General features: G+C 40.9%; 1 protein-coding gene across 1 annotated transcript in view; it reads right to left on the reverse strand.

The window, feature by feature from the left end:
• Positions 1-17914, reverse strand: part of cadm2b (cell adhesion molecule 2b) — a 166528-nt gene that overhangs the window by 13197 nt on the left and 135417 nt on the right. The window contains exons 3-5 of the mRNA XM_034700412.1: positions 17244-17393; positions 6748-6900; positions 5290-5427 (exon numbers count right to left, since the gene is read on the reverse strand). Coding sequence (XP_034556303.1) covers positions 5290-5427; positions 6748-6900; positions 17244-17393 — 441 coding nt within the window. The remainder of the gene's footprint in view (positions 1-5289; positions 5428-6747; positions 6901-17243; positions 17394-17914) is intronic.

A 17914-nucleotide genomic window follows, 5' to 3' on the forward strand; every position in this document is an offset into this window, starting at 1 on the left:
GCTGACCAATACCCTTTAAAAGTCGCTTTTTTGTTTTGGAAAATGTTGTTCAGTATGTTGTTTCACTATATTGGATAGGACAGCCGAAGAGGGATAGTACATGCAGGCAGCAGAGAGTGGGGGAAGACATGCAGCAAATGGTCGAGGCCGGGAGGATGAGGGCAGCAGAGGTTAACACGTATCTTTACAGTATTTTAGTGCTATTACCAGCAGGCATCATGGCTGAGTAGTGCATCCAGGCCACTCAGTTTCAGACAAATAGTCCCTGATGGTGTTTGTGTAATCAAATGTCTGAATATGTGAATGAAAGTCAGAGACTGGCTGTTGACTTCTGTCCCTCTTTCCATAAAGCACATGATGCTGGAGGTTTATTCCTGGTATGAAGTTACATGAGATTAATGTTCAGTGTATCTCTGAATGTAATTTCCTTTCCTGTTTGAATAATTGAAATCAAATAAAGCAATATCAAAGACCTGAACACATTAACATAGTTTTTTTTTTTAATTAACATTCTGCCCTTTTGGTCTTTTTTTCATTTTTTAAATAAATTCTGCCACATATAGAAGATATGGCTGCACGGCGGTGCAGTGGGTAGCGCTGTTGCCTCACAGCTAGAAGGTTCCTGGTTCGAATCCCTGGCCGGGCAGGTGCCTTTCTGTGTGGAGTTTACATGTTCTCCCCGTGCATGTGTGGGTTGTCTCTGGGTACTCCAGCTCCAAAAACATGCTCACCAGGTTAATTGGTCACTCTAAATTGCCGTAGGTGTGAGTGTGTGCGTGAATGGTTGTCTGTGATAGGCTGGCGAACCTGTCCAGGGTTTACCCTGCCTTCCACCTGAAGCCAGCTGGGATAGGCTCCAGCCTCCAGTGACCCCTAATGGGAAAAGCGGTCAAGATAATGGATGGATTGTTGGATGGATAGAGGAAAATTTTAATTTTAAGAGTTGCTTTTTGCAAAGGCTCAAATAAAATAGGATTCATAATATATCGAAACACATTGATATAATTTATGACTCTTTCCATCTCTCTCCAGCTTCCAGGCATTTAACTGTATTTGAACATTAATATTTTGCACTTTGCTCTTATTGGTCTGCACTAAAATTTGGACTTTATGTGGAAAAGCAAGTGTACTTTGTCTAAAAATAGCTCGCCATCCAAAGCAATAAATGTGAGAAAACACCTAGAGGTTTAAAAACATATGCTGCTATATTCCTGTAATGTGGCTCATTTGTAACACTCTCAGATGTTCCCTCGAGTGTTCGCTCTTTTCTAAAAGCTAACAGATGAAAAACAGAACATTAAGAAACATTATTGACATGAAATTCTGTTTAAAAACTTTCCAGATGTTGGACTCATGATTGGAAAATATCCTGATTCAATAATACATGAACATGTGCAGGAACAAATAGATCATTCATGGCGCTAACAGCTGCAGGTGTTAAATCCATTGGATATGTCATTCTTCCTAATATATTTATGTTGCTCCTCATACATTCCTGAGGGGATTATGAGGGTAATCCCCTCAGGAACAGGTAATCCAGTCAACTAATTTTGAGAATCAAAGGTAATGAGGATCCTTCTCTCATTTATGTATAAATCAGACTAACGCTTAAAGGTTAAGTGTGCAGAAAGAGGAATATTTAGCAAAAATAGCAGTCAGATTCTAGATTAAAATGCTCCCTTGCTCACCCCTTCTATTGTCTACGCTCACATGGACATGGTATTGAACCCCCAACCTTGAGACAACTGAACCCTAGAGACGACTGCCTCTACTACTGAGCCTGACTGTTGGGAAAGTTGGGTGTGTGGAACAGAAAACAGTGGGGAGTAAGACTGAGATGAATCAAATAATTTAAGGGTTAATTTCGGTTAAGACAAGACCAGTTGTGATTCTGTGTCCGGCGGGACAGTAAGACTCTGCAAGTTAAGGACTTCAGAGCAGTGAAGTGGTTTGATTATTTATAATAATCCCTCCTAATATAAATAAATAACAAGACCCAACACTATTTACTGTGTACGTTAAGTTACATAAGTACAGAGAGAGAGAGAGAGAGAGAGAGAGAGAGAGAGAGAGAGAGAGAGAGAGAGAGAGAGAGAGAGAGAGAGAGAGAGAGAGAGAGAGAGAGAGAGAGCGAGAGAGAGAGAGAGAGAGAGAGAGTAGATCAAACATAACTGGCCGCATATACGGCAGTAGCTCAGTCCATAGGGACTTGGCTTGGGAACCGAAGGGTCGCCGGTTCGAGTCCCAGTATGGACGAAGTTTGTCAAGTGGACTGGTGGCTGGAGAGGTGCTGGTTCACTTGCCTCTGCACTGCCGAGCTGCCCTTGAGCAAGGCACCAAACCCCCAACTGCTCGGGGTGTGCTGGTTGATGGCAGTATCCTCACGCTGACATCTCTCCCTAAGCACGTTCACTGCATGTGTGTGCATTGTATGTATATACCAAAAAAACTGTTTCCCCTTTGGGGATTAATAAAGTACCTTTCTTCTTAATGTTTGAAGTGCTTGCTGTATGTTTTTGTGATTGTTACTTTTCTGGTTTTTGTTTTTAACTCTGTAAAGCACTTTGAATTGCTCTATGTATGAATGGTGCATTATAAATAAACTTGCCTTGCCTAAGACACATCTTCAGTTCAGTAACTTCAGGGTGTAAAGTTGAAGCTTTGTGTTATCATCTCACTGAGAAGGTTGGTAGTCAGATTCAAAATGAAGGATCACCCAGATGTAACCTCAAAATAAAGATTACTGTAATAATATTATCACTTCTTGTCTAGATTGCAGTGTTGAAGCTCTTGAGTATTTGAATGGGCCGTTGTGTCAGTGTGAATGAAGTATGTAGGTTCCTTTACGTATGCATAGGGAGTGACAGTGGGTGGATTCTTTCCTCAATAGATTATAATTTGATGCCTGGCTGTCTCCCGACGACACAAGTAATTTGTATGGCTGTATAAACTGCAAACAAATTATTTGACAATAAATGACAGTTTCATTTTGAGTTTCTTTAGACTGTGTGCTTCTAATATAAATGCTTAAAAAACAAATCATCATAGCATGAAATAAATATGACATGTTTTTGCTATTACACCTGCTGTCATCTTGGAGCTTTGTAGACTGGTCCCCCCCAGTGGGGTTAGGTTTGACTGACAGCAGACACTGACGGCAATGATCTTCCACAGAAGACCCAATGGCAAAACATGCTGCTCCCAGCACATACTCGCTAAAGAAAGCTTTAAAGCAGCACCCTATAAAAGACGTGCATCCAGAGCGCTGATTGACATTGCTCCTCTTTGACACTTTGACATGGAAATGAAGTTTTTGAGTCGAACCCTCCAGTCTCTGCTTTGTTCTTCATCTCTTTGACTTGGAGATGCATCACACCAGGTATGTTTGCCCATGCGGCTTAATAAAAAATCCAGCATGCAGGTAAAACTAATAAAAGCGCATTTGTATACATGGTAGTGTTCAGGGCAGACTTGGGGCACATGATGGTTTTTAGAAATGTGTTTCCCACTACACATTAATTCTATTTCATTTCACCCATACATTTAGATGTAGAATTTGTCTTTGTTGTTACTGTCTTCTGTAGTTTTTTGTAACGTCTCCTGACATGGGAACAAGATGAATCCATCACACTTTTTTGTTTTGTCCTCAAGAGACAGAAAATGAAGCTATGAAACCCCCTCAAACTACATTTTGACATTTATTTTATGTGCACACATCAACATACGTTAATATGAAAATTTGAGCTTTAAAGGTTTTTTTCTATATCTCAAGACATGAAGCAAAAACAAAAAAGAGAGATCATCTCAGTGCCTCTTGAGATGGACAGCAAGTCTGGTTGTGATGCTGTGTGCCAGCTCTCCACTGGCCTTTCAGGAGTCTACGTGCATGTCATTTCAACAAGAAAACTTCATATCCCAGCCCCACTCCCATCAATCATTATGTCATGTTGGGCAGACACAGACAGAACCACCAAGAAAAAAAACTCTCCAGTGCAAATCTTCAATAAAGAGCGACTGTCACACTGAGTCTCCACAGCAGGCTCCATTACATTAAAGAGCTGCATGCAGCTTACCTCTGCCATCAAATCGAGGGAAAACATTCCATTTCAATTTTTTTCATCTTTTTGTCTTTCTTGTTCTTTCTTAAAGCAGAAATAAGAGCGTGATAAAAGCTATGAAAATACAAAGCTTCAGAGAGTTTGGAAAGAGGTATACAAGAAAGTGAAAGCTTGGAAGGCACACAGTGTGAAACCACTGAAAACTTCTGCTGGTTTAGTGTGATCAGCACACATAACACTGCACCATCTGCTGCCTAATGCATTGTCTCTGTCACTGTTTACCAGTCTGGCTGAAGCTCGTCAAGAGAGCCTTTCTGAGTTTGTATTCTTGAATCCTCGTTGACTCATTCCACGAATCTAATCACTGTAGTTCAAAAAATGAAAAAATAAAGCAGCTAAATGCCGGCTGTGAGAGGACCACCAGGATCAACTCCTCACATGAAACAGCCCTGAAGTAGTTAGTGCAGAGACTCAAAGCATTAGATACATCAACACCTGTGTGTCTTTTAGATAAACACAAAGCACACAGAATCTGTAAGATCAACATGTTTCTGCTGATTATCTCTCGTGAAGAAGATTTTAGAAATAAGTAGCTGATTTATCCTTTTACCTTTTAATAACTGTCAGAAAATTCATTGACAACGTTTTGCATTTAATCGTCTGTTTATGTTTTCCACTTAGAAAAACTGCATGCTGGTCTCAGCCTACAAAATGTGAGGACTCTCTGCTTCCTTGCTCTCTGTCTTTATGGATAAGAAGCAGGCGAGAGAGCCGAGGAGAAAACAAGAGTTGACTTTCTCAATTTTTATAATCACCTTCAGAATTGCCTGATTGATCTGGGTTTCATTAATCAACCAGCTGAGTACATCATTACTTCAGAGCTACCCACAGTGAAAACAGACTGCCGAGCAGAACTTGTTGTTGATGTACATTTTATAATTAGAATCAATAACAGGCACTCCTCTCTGTCTTCACCTTGGTCAGGTAGTGAAATGTGGACGGCTCCTCTACAGTCCAGCTAAATCTGGACGGCTTCCAAAGACAGCAGCAAAGCTGGCAGCGAGCCAGGCGAAATCATGGCACTGCTAAATCTCGGCCAGGAGGAACAATGCATGAATATAGGCACAAAAGATTCCAGCAGCTGAATGACTTGACAGTAATGAAGTCTCGAAGAGGGTGCAAGTGGTAGCAGAGGACACGAGGCTGTGTGAAATCAACACCACAGGCTTACCTTGGACCTCCTTGTCATTCTTGAACCACCGGATGTTGGCAGCTGGTTTGCTGCCTGATGTGGTACACGTCAGGGTGATTATGTCTCCCTCCATGGCAGGTTTGGTGAATCCTGTGATCTCTGGTCGTCCTGGCACTCCTGAGGTGCATGGAAAAACAGTAATAAGGAACATACTGAACACATGTTTACATAGTTAGAACCATAGGCGTTTCTAGCCTATTTTTGGGGCTGCTGAAGCACCTCTAAATTGAATCCCAGCGCCCCTAAAGTTTGAGAGATTTTTGAAATTTTTTTTTTACTGTATGTCCTTTATAACAAGCTAGAAAAGTTTCAAAACCAATACTTGGTTGAAACTTAACACAAATACAGCAGCTCCACCGCTTTTTACATGTTGTGCATTGCATTTCAAATAAAAGTCCAAAAAATAACTCCAATGTCAATTTTTGTAATTTTTTGACTCCCTATAGGGGGCTGGTTTACTCCAGAAACATACATACTGTTTATGTATATGTTGAGGAGCTGCTGTATCAAAATAAGTCTTCTTTCCCCAGAAATTAGGGCTACCATATGTTTCTTTTATGATTCCAATCCATTCCTCTTTTGCAGTGGCTCAGCATTTAAATAACCTTTATCAGATTTGAGGGTTTAGTCACAGACTTTCCCAAAAAGTGTTAGACTTTTCTTTCACAAATGTGGGAATGAAAAAAGGTTAAAATGTACAAAACAATTAAATGTATATTGCCCAGCTCAGCACCGCTAAACATCCGATCCTAGAATCGCCCCTGGTTATAACCCAGTGAGGAGTAGAGTCTGTATTTATGTGACTGTTAATGGCATCCTTCATCCTCAGGCATTCAAAACCTTCTTTCATTGATAAGAACTAATTTTTCATATTTTCTGATGATTTCTTAAAGCAGAGCAATAATGTATTATTACAACAATGTTAAAAAGCAACAAATAGAGTTTTATAAAGCAGATAATCACTTATAATTCATGAAAAAGTAAATGTACATAGATTTTAACGTTTCAGGTTTTTAAAAATGGTAAAAAAAAATCTGTCTGAGTTCTGTGGCTTCTTTCTACGTCTGGCAGTGAGATGCCTGACGAAGGTCATGTTCCAGAAATGTGAGTCTAAATAAATGTACTGTAAGTGTTGACAGTGTGTGGGAGCTGACTTCTATTTTTCTTCTAATTTGGCACATCCTTTAAAAAAAACATGTCTATCTTACAGAGCTGCAAAAGACTGAGCTTTTTTGTGGCAGTCCTGATTGGGAAAAAAAATATGTAGTAACCTCACAAGTCCAACTTTCATCCTCTCTCCTCTCATGTGAAATGTATGGTGGTGTAAACAAACAGCAGACTAAATTTAAATGTGCAGGACTTCATTCTGTCAGGGCGTGAAGTAATAGCCCCAAGAAATCAGTCTGAGGAAAACTGGGTCAAAGCGGACATGCTCACCCAGAACAGTGAGAAAGGCCTTGGTGGTCTTGACAGGCATGGTGAAGAGCGAGCAGGTGTACAGGCCCTCGTCTGACAGGCTGACGTCACCGATTTTGATGGTGAGCTCCTGCGAAGAGGCTCGCACCAGCTCGATTCTGTGGTCCCTCAGAGCTGTGGAAGAAAAAAACAGCACAGACAAATAGACACAGTTTGCTAATCACCTATGATGACAAGGAACTTGTAGAGGACTCGTTTGTTAGTCAGATGACCTTTACTGTAACAACAATGAATGCACTTTGCTTTCAGTTATTTCCAATAGATGTCAAACGCTGCAGGCATACATTGTGGCCGGTGGTTTAAAACAATATCTTTACATTTGCATTTTCAGGCTGACAGTCTTATTCACAGTCAGTGGGAGTAGAGGAGGCATCAGCAGGATGCACTGAGGCGTATCAGCAGAGAGCCCTCGATCACAATATCTATTTAGGTAATCACTTACATTCCAGGTATTGATTTACACTCACATTAACACTTAAAGCAACTGGCTCTGTGACATTTCTCTCTTTTTACATTTATACCAAAACTTTGGCGGCCTGTTGCAACACCACCTCTCCTGTAGTTATCATAACAAACAGATAACTACATTAGTACTTACAGAATTAAGAGCAGATAACAGATTATTAATAATCCTAGAAAGTTTGAAGTGAAGTTACAATGAACAACTATCAATGTAAATCTAAAGTAACACATATAAGCTGGGCACAGCTCAATGCACTGGACCGTCATTTCAGAGACGCCAACACTCCTGATTGGGGCGGGAGTCTTCCTCGTTCTCCTGACTTGAAATTTCTCTCAATTATCTCCCTGTTTCATGTTGATACCAATCACACGTTTGTTCCTCAACCTCTTCATTGGCTCCCCGTCCCCTACCTACCACATACAGTTTAAAATCCTGCTCCTCACCCACAAAGCCCTCCACCACCAGGCCCCTTCCTCCCTCACTGACCTCCTCCACCATCACATCCCTTCTCGTAACCTGCGTTTCTCGCATGCCAATCTCCTGTCTCCACCTCACAGAACCAAGCACCGAACCTGGGGGGGACAGAGCCTTCTCCATAGCCACCCCCCACCCTCTGGAACTCACTCCCCTCTCATATCCAAAACTGCTCTGACCCTTCAGCATTCAAATCTCTTTTAAAAACTCCCCTTTTTAAGTTAGCTTTTAATTTGTGATTGTACTGTTGATTTGTTTGATCTGTGCTCCTTGCTTGTATTGATTTTAACAACAGTGTCTTTGAGTTTCTGAAAAGCGCTATATAAATACAATGTATTATTATTATTATTATTATTATTATTATTATTGTTATTGTTATTGTTATTGTTTTTATTATTATTATTATTATTATTATTATTATAAATGTGTAATAAGACCTGGCAACACAACTAGGCAGTGACAGGCATACACAAACAACTCTACCTGGTGTATGCATGCGTCATGCGTCACTCCTCACTCCTCACTGCAGCGACTCACTACCCTGCCACAGAGATTCTTTGAATGTTTTGTATGTTTTCTTTATTTTATTTAAATGAGAGTCTTGGAATTACGAGAAATCAAGAGTATGTTGTCTTATATATCTGTTTATTATCTGTTTATATCTATTAATCTGAAGTTTAGAGTTATTTGTGGAAGGGGTTGCTGGTTATAGGCCTATTGTCCGATACTGCTGAATTCTCCCTCTTTCTCACGGTCTAATGTCAGCAGGTGTGTATTATGATATTCTACATTTCTTCTGTTTTGCCTTTCTTGCAGTTTTATGCATCAATATTGTTACAACACTGCCAATAATACTGCGTTGTAATTAATTTTGTGGTATTGACGGCGGCCCGTTTGCCAAGCCCCTCAGCAAAAGATCCAAACTGCTGATAGTAATTCCTAATAAAACCTTTGAGTGTTTTTTTAAGGGTGCAAACACCTCCCTGGCTGCTCATTCAGATGTGACTACACCCTCATAAAGCTGAGAAAACCATGCAGCTCAGCTGAAAAAGGTCATCCTGCTCCTGTCATCTCTTATCCAATTTCAAATTCAGAATCATCTGCTCCTACAAGCGACCAACCACAGAGGGCAGAAAAGGAAAGTGCTCTTCATTGAATAAATTACACTTTCTTAATCCTCACTCCCTTTAGGCCTGGCCAGCTCTCTCTCCGGACTCTCTTTCATCTGAAGTAATTTGAACTCTATTGGATTGTACGACACGGGGCAAATCTGGCCAACTGCAGAACAAGGTGTTGATTAGGATTTAATCAACGTGGCAATGTAAAATGGTGTCAGATAAAGAAGACATCTGTATGAAAATCATTAATCACCTACTCTGTTCCCATCTGTCTGATTTTCATGATAAACACACACAGCACAAATGTGATACACAATTAAAGCCGATAGGCTGGAATGATTATTAGATTTAGAAAGACATCGGCCGTTATCAACAGCGGAGCTCTTCAGCTTCAGTTACAACACATCATTTGATGATGATTATCTTATAATGACACACACATGCTACACAGGGGTAAATAAAGATTTGCAGTTAAGATATTGATGGCTCTAAGAAGTTTCTTATTAGAGACTCTTTGTTATTTAAGAATAAAAGTAGCATAAATCAACCAATCTTAAACATGAAATAAAATCTAATAACAGGCTGTGCCATCAGAGAGCCAGATTATCACGTGCTGTGAGGCTTACTACAAACATTTGATAGTCGTACTGTAGCAAACTGCATCTTGAAACAAAGCTGATGTGCTTTGTAGTTAAGCATCCTAACGATAAAGCTTAAAAATGCCCAGCGGCTCTGGTGGAAAACAACAAACCCTTTGGTGGATGGATGCACTGGAGAGGTGATGGGGTCTAAGCAAACATCGCACAGGAACTCAAAAGATATGGAAGTACAGGCTGAGAGGATCAAAGCCTTGGACAAGATGACATACTGTACTTCCCCCAGCCCATATCCCCCTATCTCTGCAACGCACAGAGAAAAGACGAGCAGAAACAGGCAGACTTTCCTTCTTCTTCTTTACCCGCTGCCTCAAAGCGCAAACACATCAGAGATGCTGATAAATGCTCTGGCTGTTTCCTAAGAGGGATTTGTTGAGGAAAAAAAAATGCATCTTTTGACTCAAGTGATATTTTGCAAAATACATAAAATCAGTAAGCATAAAAATGGAAAAAAAAGAATTTCCTCCAGACACAATGATCAGCTTCAATTTCTGTGTGCTACAGCAGATGTTGTGTTAACAAGATTTTTAAAAAAGGGTGAGAAAAAAAAGCAAAACTGCTTCAGAAACGTCCCAAAAAATACTGGGTAATGCATTCTCCATCAGTCTGATCCAAACACCATTATATTACTGCAGCTTCTAATTCGCACCATGGTAACTTCTAAGTCTTATTCATATATTTCTCTATTCACCAAATTATTCTTCAGCTATTAAACAGATCTTAACCTTACTACCAGAAGCTTGAATACAGTTTAAATCTAAGTACTAGAGTGTGAACACAAGTGAGTGAGTGAGAAACAGCTCACAGTTAAACAAAAGACGGACTGGACTGATGCTTTTTGTGTTTGACAGCCACTGGCACTACACAGCACGTGAATCAATGACATATTGATGGAATGAGATGTACGAAGGTGTGAATAACCCAAAGACAAGTGTTATCTATTACTAAAACAGCATATGGCCAGAAAACCATACCACTATAATCCAATCGAGGCTAAAGGCCCAGATTGTGGACCGATATGTCACAATCAGACCCAAATGCCAGTGGCTGACAAAGCTTTTTTTCCAGGTGCTTTAGGAAATCAATGTGATGAAAAGGTTCATTTCCACTAAACCCTAGATAGCTTCTGCGCTGTTCATTCTGCTTAGAAGGAAGCATAAATCTGCACCCTGACCTTGTGTATGCTACAGCCTTGCAGCATGGCAGCTTAATGTGCAGTACATCTCCTGTGATGGAGGCCTCACCAAGGCTGTCTCAAATCAGTAAAACTGACACCCTGGTCCCCCCCTCGGGGCAAGGCACAATGTTGGCTCTTTGATGCAAAGTAATGTTTGCCTTGTTTCGCTCCCAGTCCTTTGCACAACCAACCATGTCAGTGGATGAGCTGTCTGAGGTCCCTAAAGAGAATGGTACTTTGTCTGATTCAGTTTTAACAACCTTGATAAATTTCGCTCAAAGTATCTGAAAGTACTATGTTCAGAAACTTGTGTAAATATATGAAACAGCTCCTGAAGTGACTTATTGGAGCATGCTGCACTGTTTTGATGTGTGAGAGCAGAGCTGAAAGTCTAGTAGGTAGCTACATTGGCTCAATGTCAGGAAAAAAAAACGGAAAGCAGAGGAACTGGAAGTGCACTTATCACATGGCATTCACTCCTGCACTCCACAAAGCAGCAGCCAGATGTTACCCAATGTTTCTAATCCAAACCTATGAAGTATCTCCTGACAGTCCAGATAGAAAGAGACATTTTACATCCATCCATTAGTCTTGGAAAAATGCCGATGGCTCTTGAGTTCAGCCAAAATATGTTACGTCTGTAATGCAGAGTGTCCCCATTTGGCCATTTTTGCATGGCCAGGAACCACTTTGAGTCAGTCCTGGAATGTGAAAGCACTAGCTGTCCTTCAGCGAGAACACAGGGTCCTGGCGCACCCCCCCGCTCTCCAGCCAGGGGCTCCACTCTTTGCAATTAGAGTGTGTTTGCTGCTGGCTGTGCTTGCTCAGTGACTGTGTGGGCGATTCTGGACGTGTTCCATGGCTACTGGTGCAGGCAGGGGGCTCTTTCCCACCACACATGTGGCTGCAATTAAGAGAAGGAAAGGGCCTTGTTCCAGAGGGCCATTGTTACTGCCTGCACTCTCAGAGATCCCACAGAGCAGATGCTACTCAAATTGGACTCATTTTCAGCGCTTGAAGGAGGAAAGGGAAGAAGGAGGAATAATCCCAGCAGCTTTGCTACGTCCCCTCTTCAAGTGGTGAATAATGAGACTGAATATATTTTTGTCTGTCCATTTTTCAGCCCACCAACACAAGCATGATTGTACACTGCGGGATTTTTCTGCCTTCGAGCCCCCTTATTCATATGAACTCTCTAAATTTAATTTTTATGAAAACAAGTGCCGGTGGGGTTACACAATTCTGTTGGTTTTGAAAGCTGTTTTACACATTTCAGCATTTGTAAAGACATAATACAGTTCAACACAGAACAATGACTTAGCCTCTGTTAAAAATAAAGAACCTAGCTGTCATACCACAGATCATTCATTATTCTTAAGAGCTTACATACATTAAACATGAGGGTACTGTGTGGCAGAGCTTAGTATATTACATACAAGAGCAGCTCTTCACATTAGAGATAATAGCTGGGAGTATAATGGTACTTTAATGGTATATTCACTTTTCAGAGGAGTGTACAGAGGTAACCCTGTACACTTAAAAGCCCATTAGTCCCTATAGAAACACATTAGCTGTGGCCATGAGGCCCTCTAAAACACCAGTTGCACCTGTCACTGGCAAGTCAACAAAACTACGAGAACCACATCGAGACTAGAGAATGTAGCCCAGCATCCTTTCTTCTCCTCTCTCATAATGAATTGGCCGACAATGCAGGAAAAGGATCACGTGCCCACTTATGGAATCAACTCCATTCTATTAACAATAATAATTTAATTAATTTAATTTAATTATGCTGCTTAATGTCATTTTCAAGCTGAGACTCAATTTGCACACAGATATGTGAGACCGAGCTGAGGTAAGTGTCCACTACACAAAAGGCCCACCGTCAAATGTTGTGTGTTTACTAGAATGGACGTTTAAATGTGCTTTCATTGGTGCTCACTCCAGTAATTGCATCCTTGGTAATTATCCTTCATTCTCTCAAGCTAATGAATGTTTTAATGCTCACATTAGAGCATTCATTTAGCACATAACAGCATTTTGATTACTACAAGCCAATTAAGATCAATTTTGCTTTGTGACCTTTATGAACCAGGCTGAATGCCCCAATTAAATGTCATGAATGATGAACCATAAACTTCTGGGAGTTGGAATTGAGATGAGGAAAAGTGATGTATGATTTGCCTCAGCATGTGAGCGTATACACATGATACTGTAGATCAAACGAGTAATTTGTTATCTGCCTTTGTTGTACAACCTGCGGTAGAGCTTCTCATTAATTGCATTATTCATATTCACCGTATCTGACAAAAGATTCTGTTTCCACGCTGCATGCCTGCAGGAAATGTCATTACCATTCTCTGCAGCGTCACTACCTAGGTTTCATCCTTTCCATACAGAAGCCAAAAGCAAAGTAATCATGATGAAGACAGCAAAGGACAGCTCTGCTCTCATTTGTCCAGCTCAGTCATAACATTTCATAACCCCGGAAACATATGAAAGGGATAATTCTACAAAAGACATATGGTCTGAATCGATTTTTCCATCGTGGCAGCACACCACACAGCCACTCTGTTCAACAGTCCCCACTAATTGGCCTAATGTATGAACGATGAGTTGGCCTGGCTATTAAGCAGATCTATGTCTGTATTCTCAGGTCTGTGGCGGTAGAGCGAAGAGATGTGCATGCTGGTCTTTGCAATAGTTTAGTCTGAAGCCTCTGAGGTCACAACAATGAACCAAGACTCAGATATACATAATGGATGAGGATGAGAGTGCCAAGGAACCAGCTGGCATGATATAAGAGGAGGGCTGTGTTCAGCTTTAGACAAATGTGCAGGGACAGTCCAACCCATATGGATCGGCTCTGGGAATCCAGCAAGGTTAACACTCTGTTGGAGCTGCACGAGGTTTGACCGAGCCTCTTATGGGCGTGGATGAGATAGAGGTCCTTCTTATCGTTTACACTCTCACCAAAGATATATTAAGCTATTGAGCTGTCACCAGCACACTACTCCCTCCTCACCTGTAACCACATCTCTAATCCTCCTCGCAGGCCTGTGACGAGATGGGACATTGCTGTGTAAACAAACTGTAGGTCACATCTTGCACAGCTGGGAATATGTTCAACCTACAAACCTATCTGAGGATTCCCAACGGGTTTATGAACCAATGCTGCACTATTGTGATCCTTTCTCTGTGACGTGTTGCAGTTAAATTAAAAGAAGGTACAATGGAGTTCCCTTATTATGACAAGTATTATGAGCATACTCATGTGGAGCGCCGTTTTACTGCAGTTGGTGAATAAAAACATGGTTGTAGTTTTCAGGAATGTCACCCTAATGATTTCTGAAGCACCTTTTTGAAGCCCAATGACAGCAGTGCCATATTGGAAAGGCTGACTACACCTAACTTTGGGTCAACCTGGACACAGGTAAAGAGGTGGAGCTGAGGCATGTGTTTAGTCTCCTGGTACACAGCAACAAAGTGCCTGCTCCTCAGTCAAATCAACCATACCCTCAAATGTACAAATGTCTGCATGGTTCCTCGTCTTATTATAATTAAAAGGGATCAGTTATAAAAACTCACCCTTGTAAAGTTTATAGGAAAATGAAATGTGCTATTCAGACCGTTCCCCCTCTAATGGTACCAGCCTGTAAACATGTTTACTTCCTCTGTAAACATGGGTGTTAATGAGGCCATGTGGGCTTTTGGAGCCAGCCTCAAGTGGACACTCAAGGAGCTGCACTTTTTTGTGCATTTGCTTCATTTGTCACTTGATGTTGCCTCTTGATTGTGACAAATTGTTTCATTTTCACTTAAAAATGACAGATTCTGTTGAAAATGATTGACTTATTTACCTACATAGTCCAAGTATTGGAAGGCTCATAGAGCCCCCATTGAGGTTTCTGTGATAAAAACACTGTTTTTATTGAACCTGTGGGGTTACATGATTAAAAAAGATAAATCTCTGTGTTACAACAGATCAGGACTTGTAGTACTCACACTCATGTATAAATAATGCTTGTTTTATAGCTATAAGAGAGTCATCCTATGGTACTCAGTAACTTTGAAATTCATGAAAGACACATAAACTCAATTTTTCCTTGGATATTAAAACTACTCTTTAAGGCTTTTTTTCTTCATATCCTCATTTGTCAGACCTGAATTAAAATGGAACAAATTATCGTTGGGGCAAAGTTCAGATTTTGTCTTACTTTACGCAGCAGCTGTCAAACCCAATTGAAACGATACGGAACTCTAAGCTCTTTAAAAATGTTTCCTTTTTACTCCACTATAGCTGCTCAAAAGGATTTAGAAGGTCATTCTCATACTCCCCCTCCCCCTTTACTATTTCATATCAAACTCCAAACACATCCACCCAAATGCCCTTATCTTTAATACAGAGCTCGGGGGAAAGAGCCTGAGTAGATTTTAGAAAAATGCCTCACAGAGCGCTTTGTCTAATTTAAGACAGAACAGCAGATGTATTTTTATCATCATTACTGGTATGTGTGGAGCATTCGGAATCACACATAAAAGCTGTGAGGGCTGGATTTCTTTTGCATGATGACAAACTACCTTTGAAATGAGAGAGGAGGAAAAACTTGCATGTGCATCAAACAGTAACATATGGCCATGTTGTCATGGACACCCAAGGGGATTGTAGTAAGCAGAGAGATGGGCAGCAGAGACAATGGCCAGGAACAACAAGCATGGGGTAAAAGAAAGGTTTATCTACACAGCAATTAAAGCAGGAACTCTGAAATCTTAACTCTGAGAACAAGAAAATGAAACATAGCTTAAAAATCTAATCTATGACGGCAGCCTATGAGCAGCTGTTCGTCAGAAGGAGAGGACAGCCTGCCTCCAGCTCAGCCAGTCTGCAGTTGGTTGTTGGACTGAAAGGTAGCATAAGGTTCAGTGTAACATTCTTCATTGGCTCCTACAAGAAGGCACAACAAACGGAGAAGAAGGACAGTTACAGCCCTTTGCCAAGCAATTAACTGGTGATTTGGCACAGCAGAGATCTCTTCCCAGGTGTCCCGCCCTCCTCCTCACATGAAGCCTGTGTTGTTCCACGCCTCCCGTTTCTCCTGATGTCCTCACAGGCATCCTATTAGTTGTGCCAATAAAGCTTTTCATTTGGCTGTTTAAACGGAGATAGAGAGGAAGTGTTCCCACACTTAGCCCTGGCAACCTCTGCTGAGTGGACTACATTCATTTTGTCATCCGTACCGTTCTGAGAAAGGGTTCTGTCATACAATACAAATGGCTGCCCAAGAAGGGCAAAGTGGCTGAAACATATTGTGCTCTACAAGCTCTTCTTGTATGCTTATAACAGCAGCATTTTGGATTCAAGTGTATAAACAGATTACTCTTTTTTTTTATTCACAGGAGACGGGAAATGTGTCACCAGTTACCAGGCTTCAGTTAGGTCAAAAGAAATAACTAAAAGATGAGATTTAAAAGATTCATCATCTGTTACATCTCTTTATAAGTGAAGGTTATTCACTTTTTCAGGTTTTGGTCAATTTTAAAATGGGCTGAGAATTAGAATGCTACATCTATTGTACACCGGAGAATACAAAAGAAATGAAAGTAGAAAAAGAATGGTTCTGGTTCAATGACTTGCGCTTGAATTCAAATCCTTTGGGCACATTCACACCATTAACACAAGAGTATCTATTTAAGATTCAGTTAACTTTCGTTTAATTGTATTTGGAAGTAATTTCATCTCATAAAACACCTTAGACCCCATTACTAAATCCAATCACTTGCGAAGGAGAAAGTATTTCTTCAAACAAGACTGTGACTCTCATTCTGCTGATTCACTCTGGCGTCTCTCTCTCTCCTATCAATTGTTATTCAAAGAGAAAGTTAATCTTCAATCACTGAACCAGTGATATTGTATTAGCAGCTACAGCATAAATGAAATGGGTAATATGCTGTGAGAAACACTAAAAGATGAACACCCCAACCCCTACAAGACCAGTCCACTGTTGTACTCCCTTTCACTTCAATTCCAATTTATCAACTCCAGACTTTTGTCACCTTTAAATTGGATTTGGCTGCTGAGAGCACATTATAATTCATTCTGGCTCAGCCCTTGTTTCACAAGGTTGCAACAGTGCGTCTCCTTTTCAGTGGCATCCAAACAGCGATACAAATGTAGGGCAGCTAAAATGCTAATTAAGCCCAATCATCTCACAATCCACAGGCGTTACTGTGTTGTAAACATCACTGTCAGTGTTGTGTGATTACAAAACTTCATTTCAGAAACAGTCTATTTCTGTTTAGTTTTTGCCCCTGGTTATCAACGCAGACATAAATTCACTTACAGTCTGCTTTGACATTACGAATAATACATTCCCCTCTTATCCTGTCTTTTCATGTATTCAGAAAAATTGTGCTCACAGGCAGGCAGGCAGGCAGGCAGGGCCAATTTTCGACTTTTCACATTTGAAAAATTGATGAAGACTCCTGTAGTAATATAATTTAGCTGAGACATCTTTATCATATCTCATCATTTTATCATTACGGCCATTATCCCCAGGATTATTACTCACCTTTCTTGTCCCCAAAGAATAGGGTCTGTTGTGCTGGGTTTGACCACTGGAGGGAAGTGTTATCATTGAAATCCACACGACAGGTCATGTTGGCTGCGCCCCCCTCCACCACCGTCACATTCTGAGTAATGGGGACCTGACCTTGGCCACCTGTGGGATTAAGAGACAAGGTTCAAGGTCACAGTCATGACATGAATATGTAGCTGTTTTAAATTGATCTGTCCTTACATTGAATCACATTAATGTACCGTTCAGACTTCTCTTCTCTCTGTCCTCTCATAACATGGTCGATAACACAAATGTCTTACGTCACAGTAAACCAGATATAGATTACTATATGCCTGCTTGATTCGGACTCTGGAATTGGACAGCTGTTGGAGCTAAAAACAGTGTGTTTTTTATGGTGGAAACAATGGTAGGCTTTACTCTCCCAGTGCGCTTTCCTCTCCGCCTTATTGCAGGGCTCTAATTGGTAGCATGGCCTAATTAGAGGTAGTCATGTTCTGCTGTAGAGTCTAGAGCTGCAGCTGGGTGGTAAATTGACACATAATCCTAGACACTGTGGGCCTTCGATCCAAGCGACTGCCTTGCCCTGTAACAGCCGCTCGTCACAGTGTGCAGAAGACATCCAAATGAGGCCTAATCACCCAGCCTTGCTGGATTTTACCTTC

Source organism: Notolabrus celidotus, chromosome 14, assembly GCF_009762535.1.
Source record: "Notolabrus celidotus isolate fNotCel1 chromosome 14, fNotCel1.pri, whole genome shotgun sequence".
Taxonomy (NCBI): domain Eukaryota; kingdom Metazoa; phylum Chordata; class Actinopteri; order Labriformes; family Labridae; genus Notolabrus; species Notolabrus celidotus.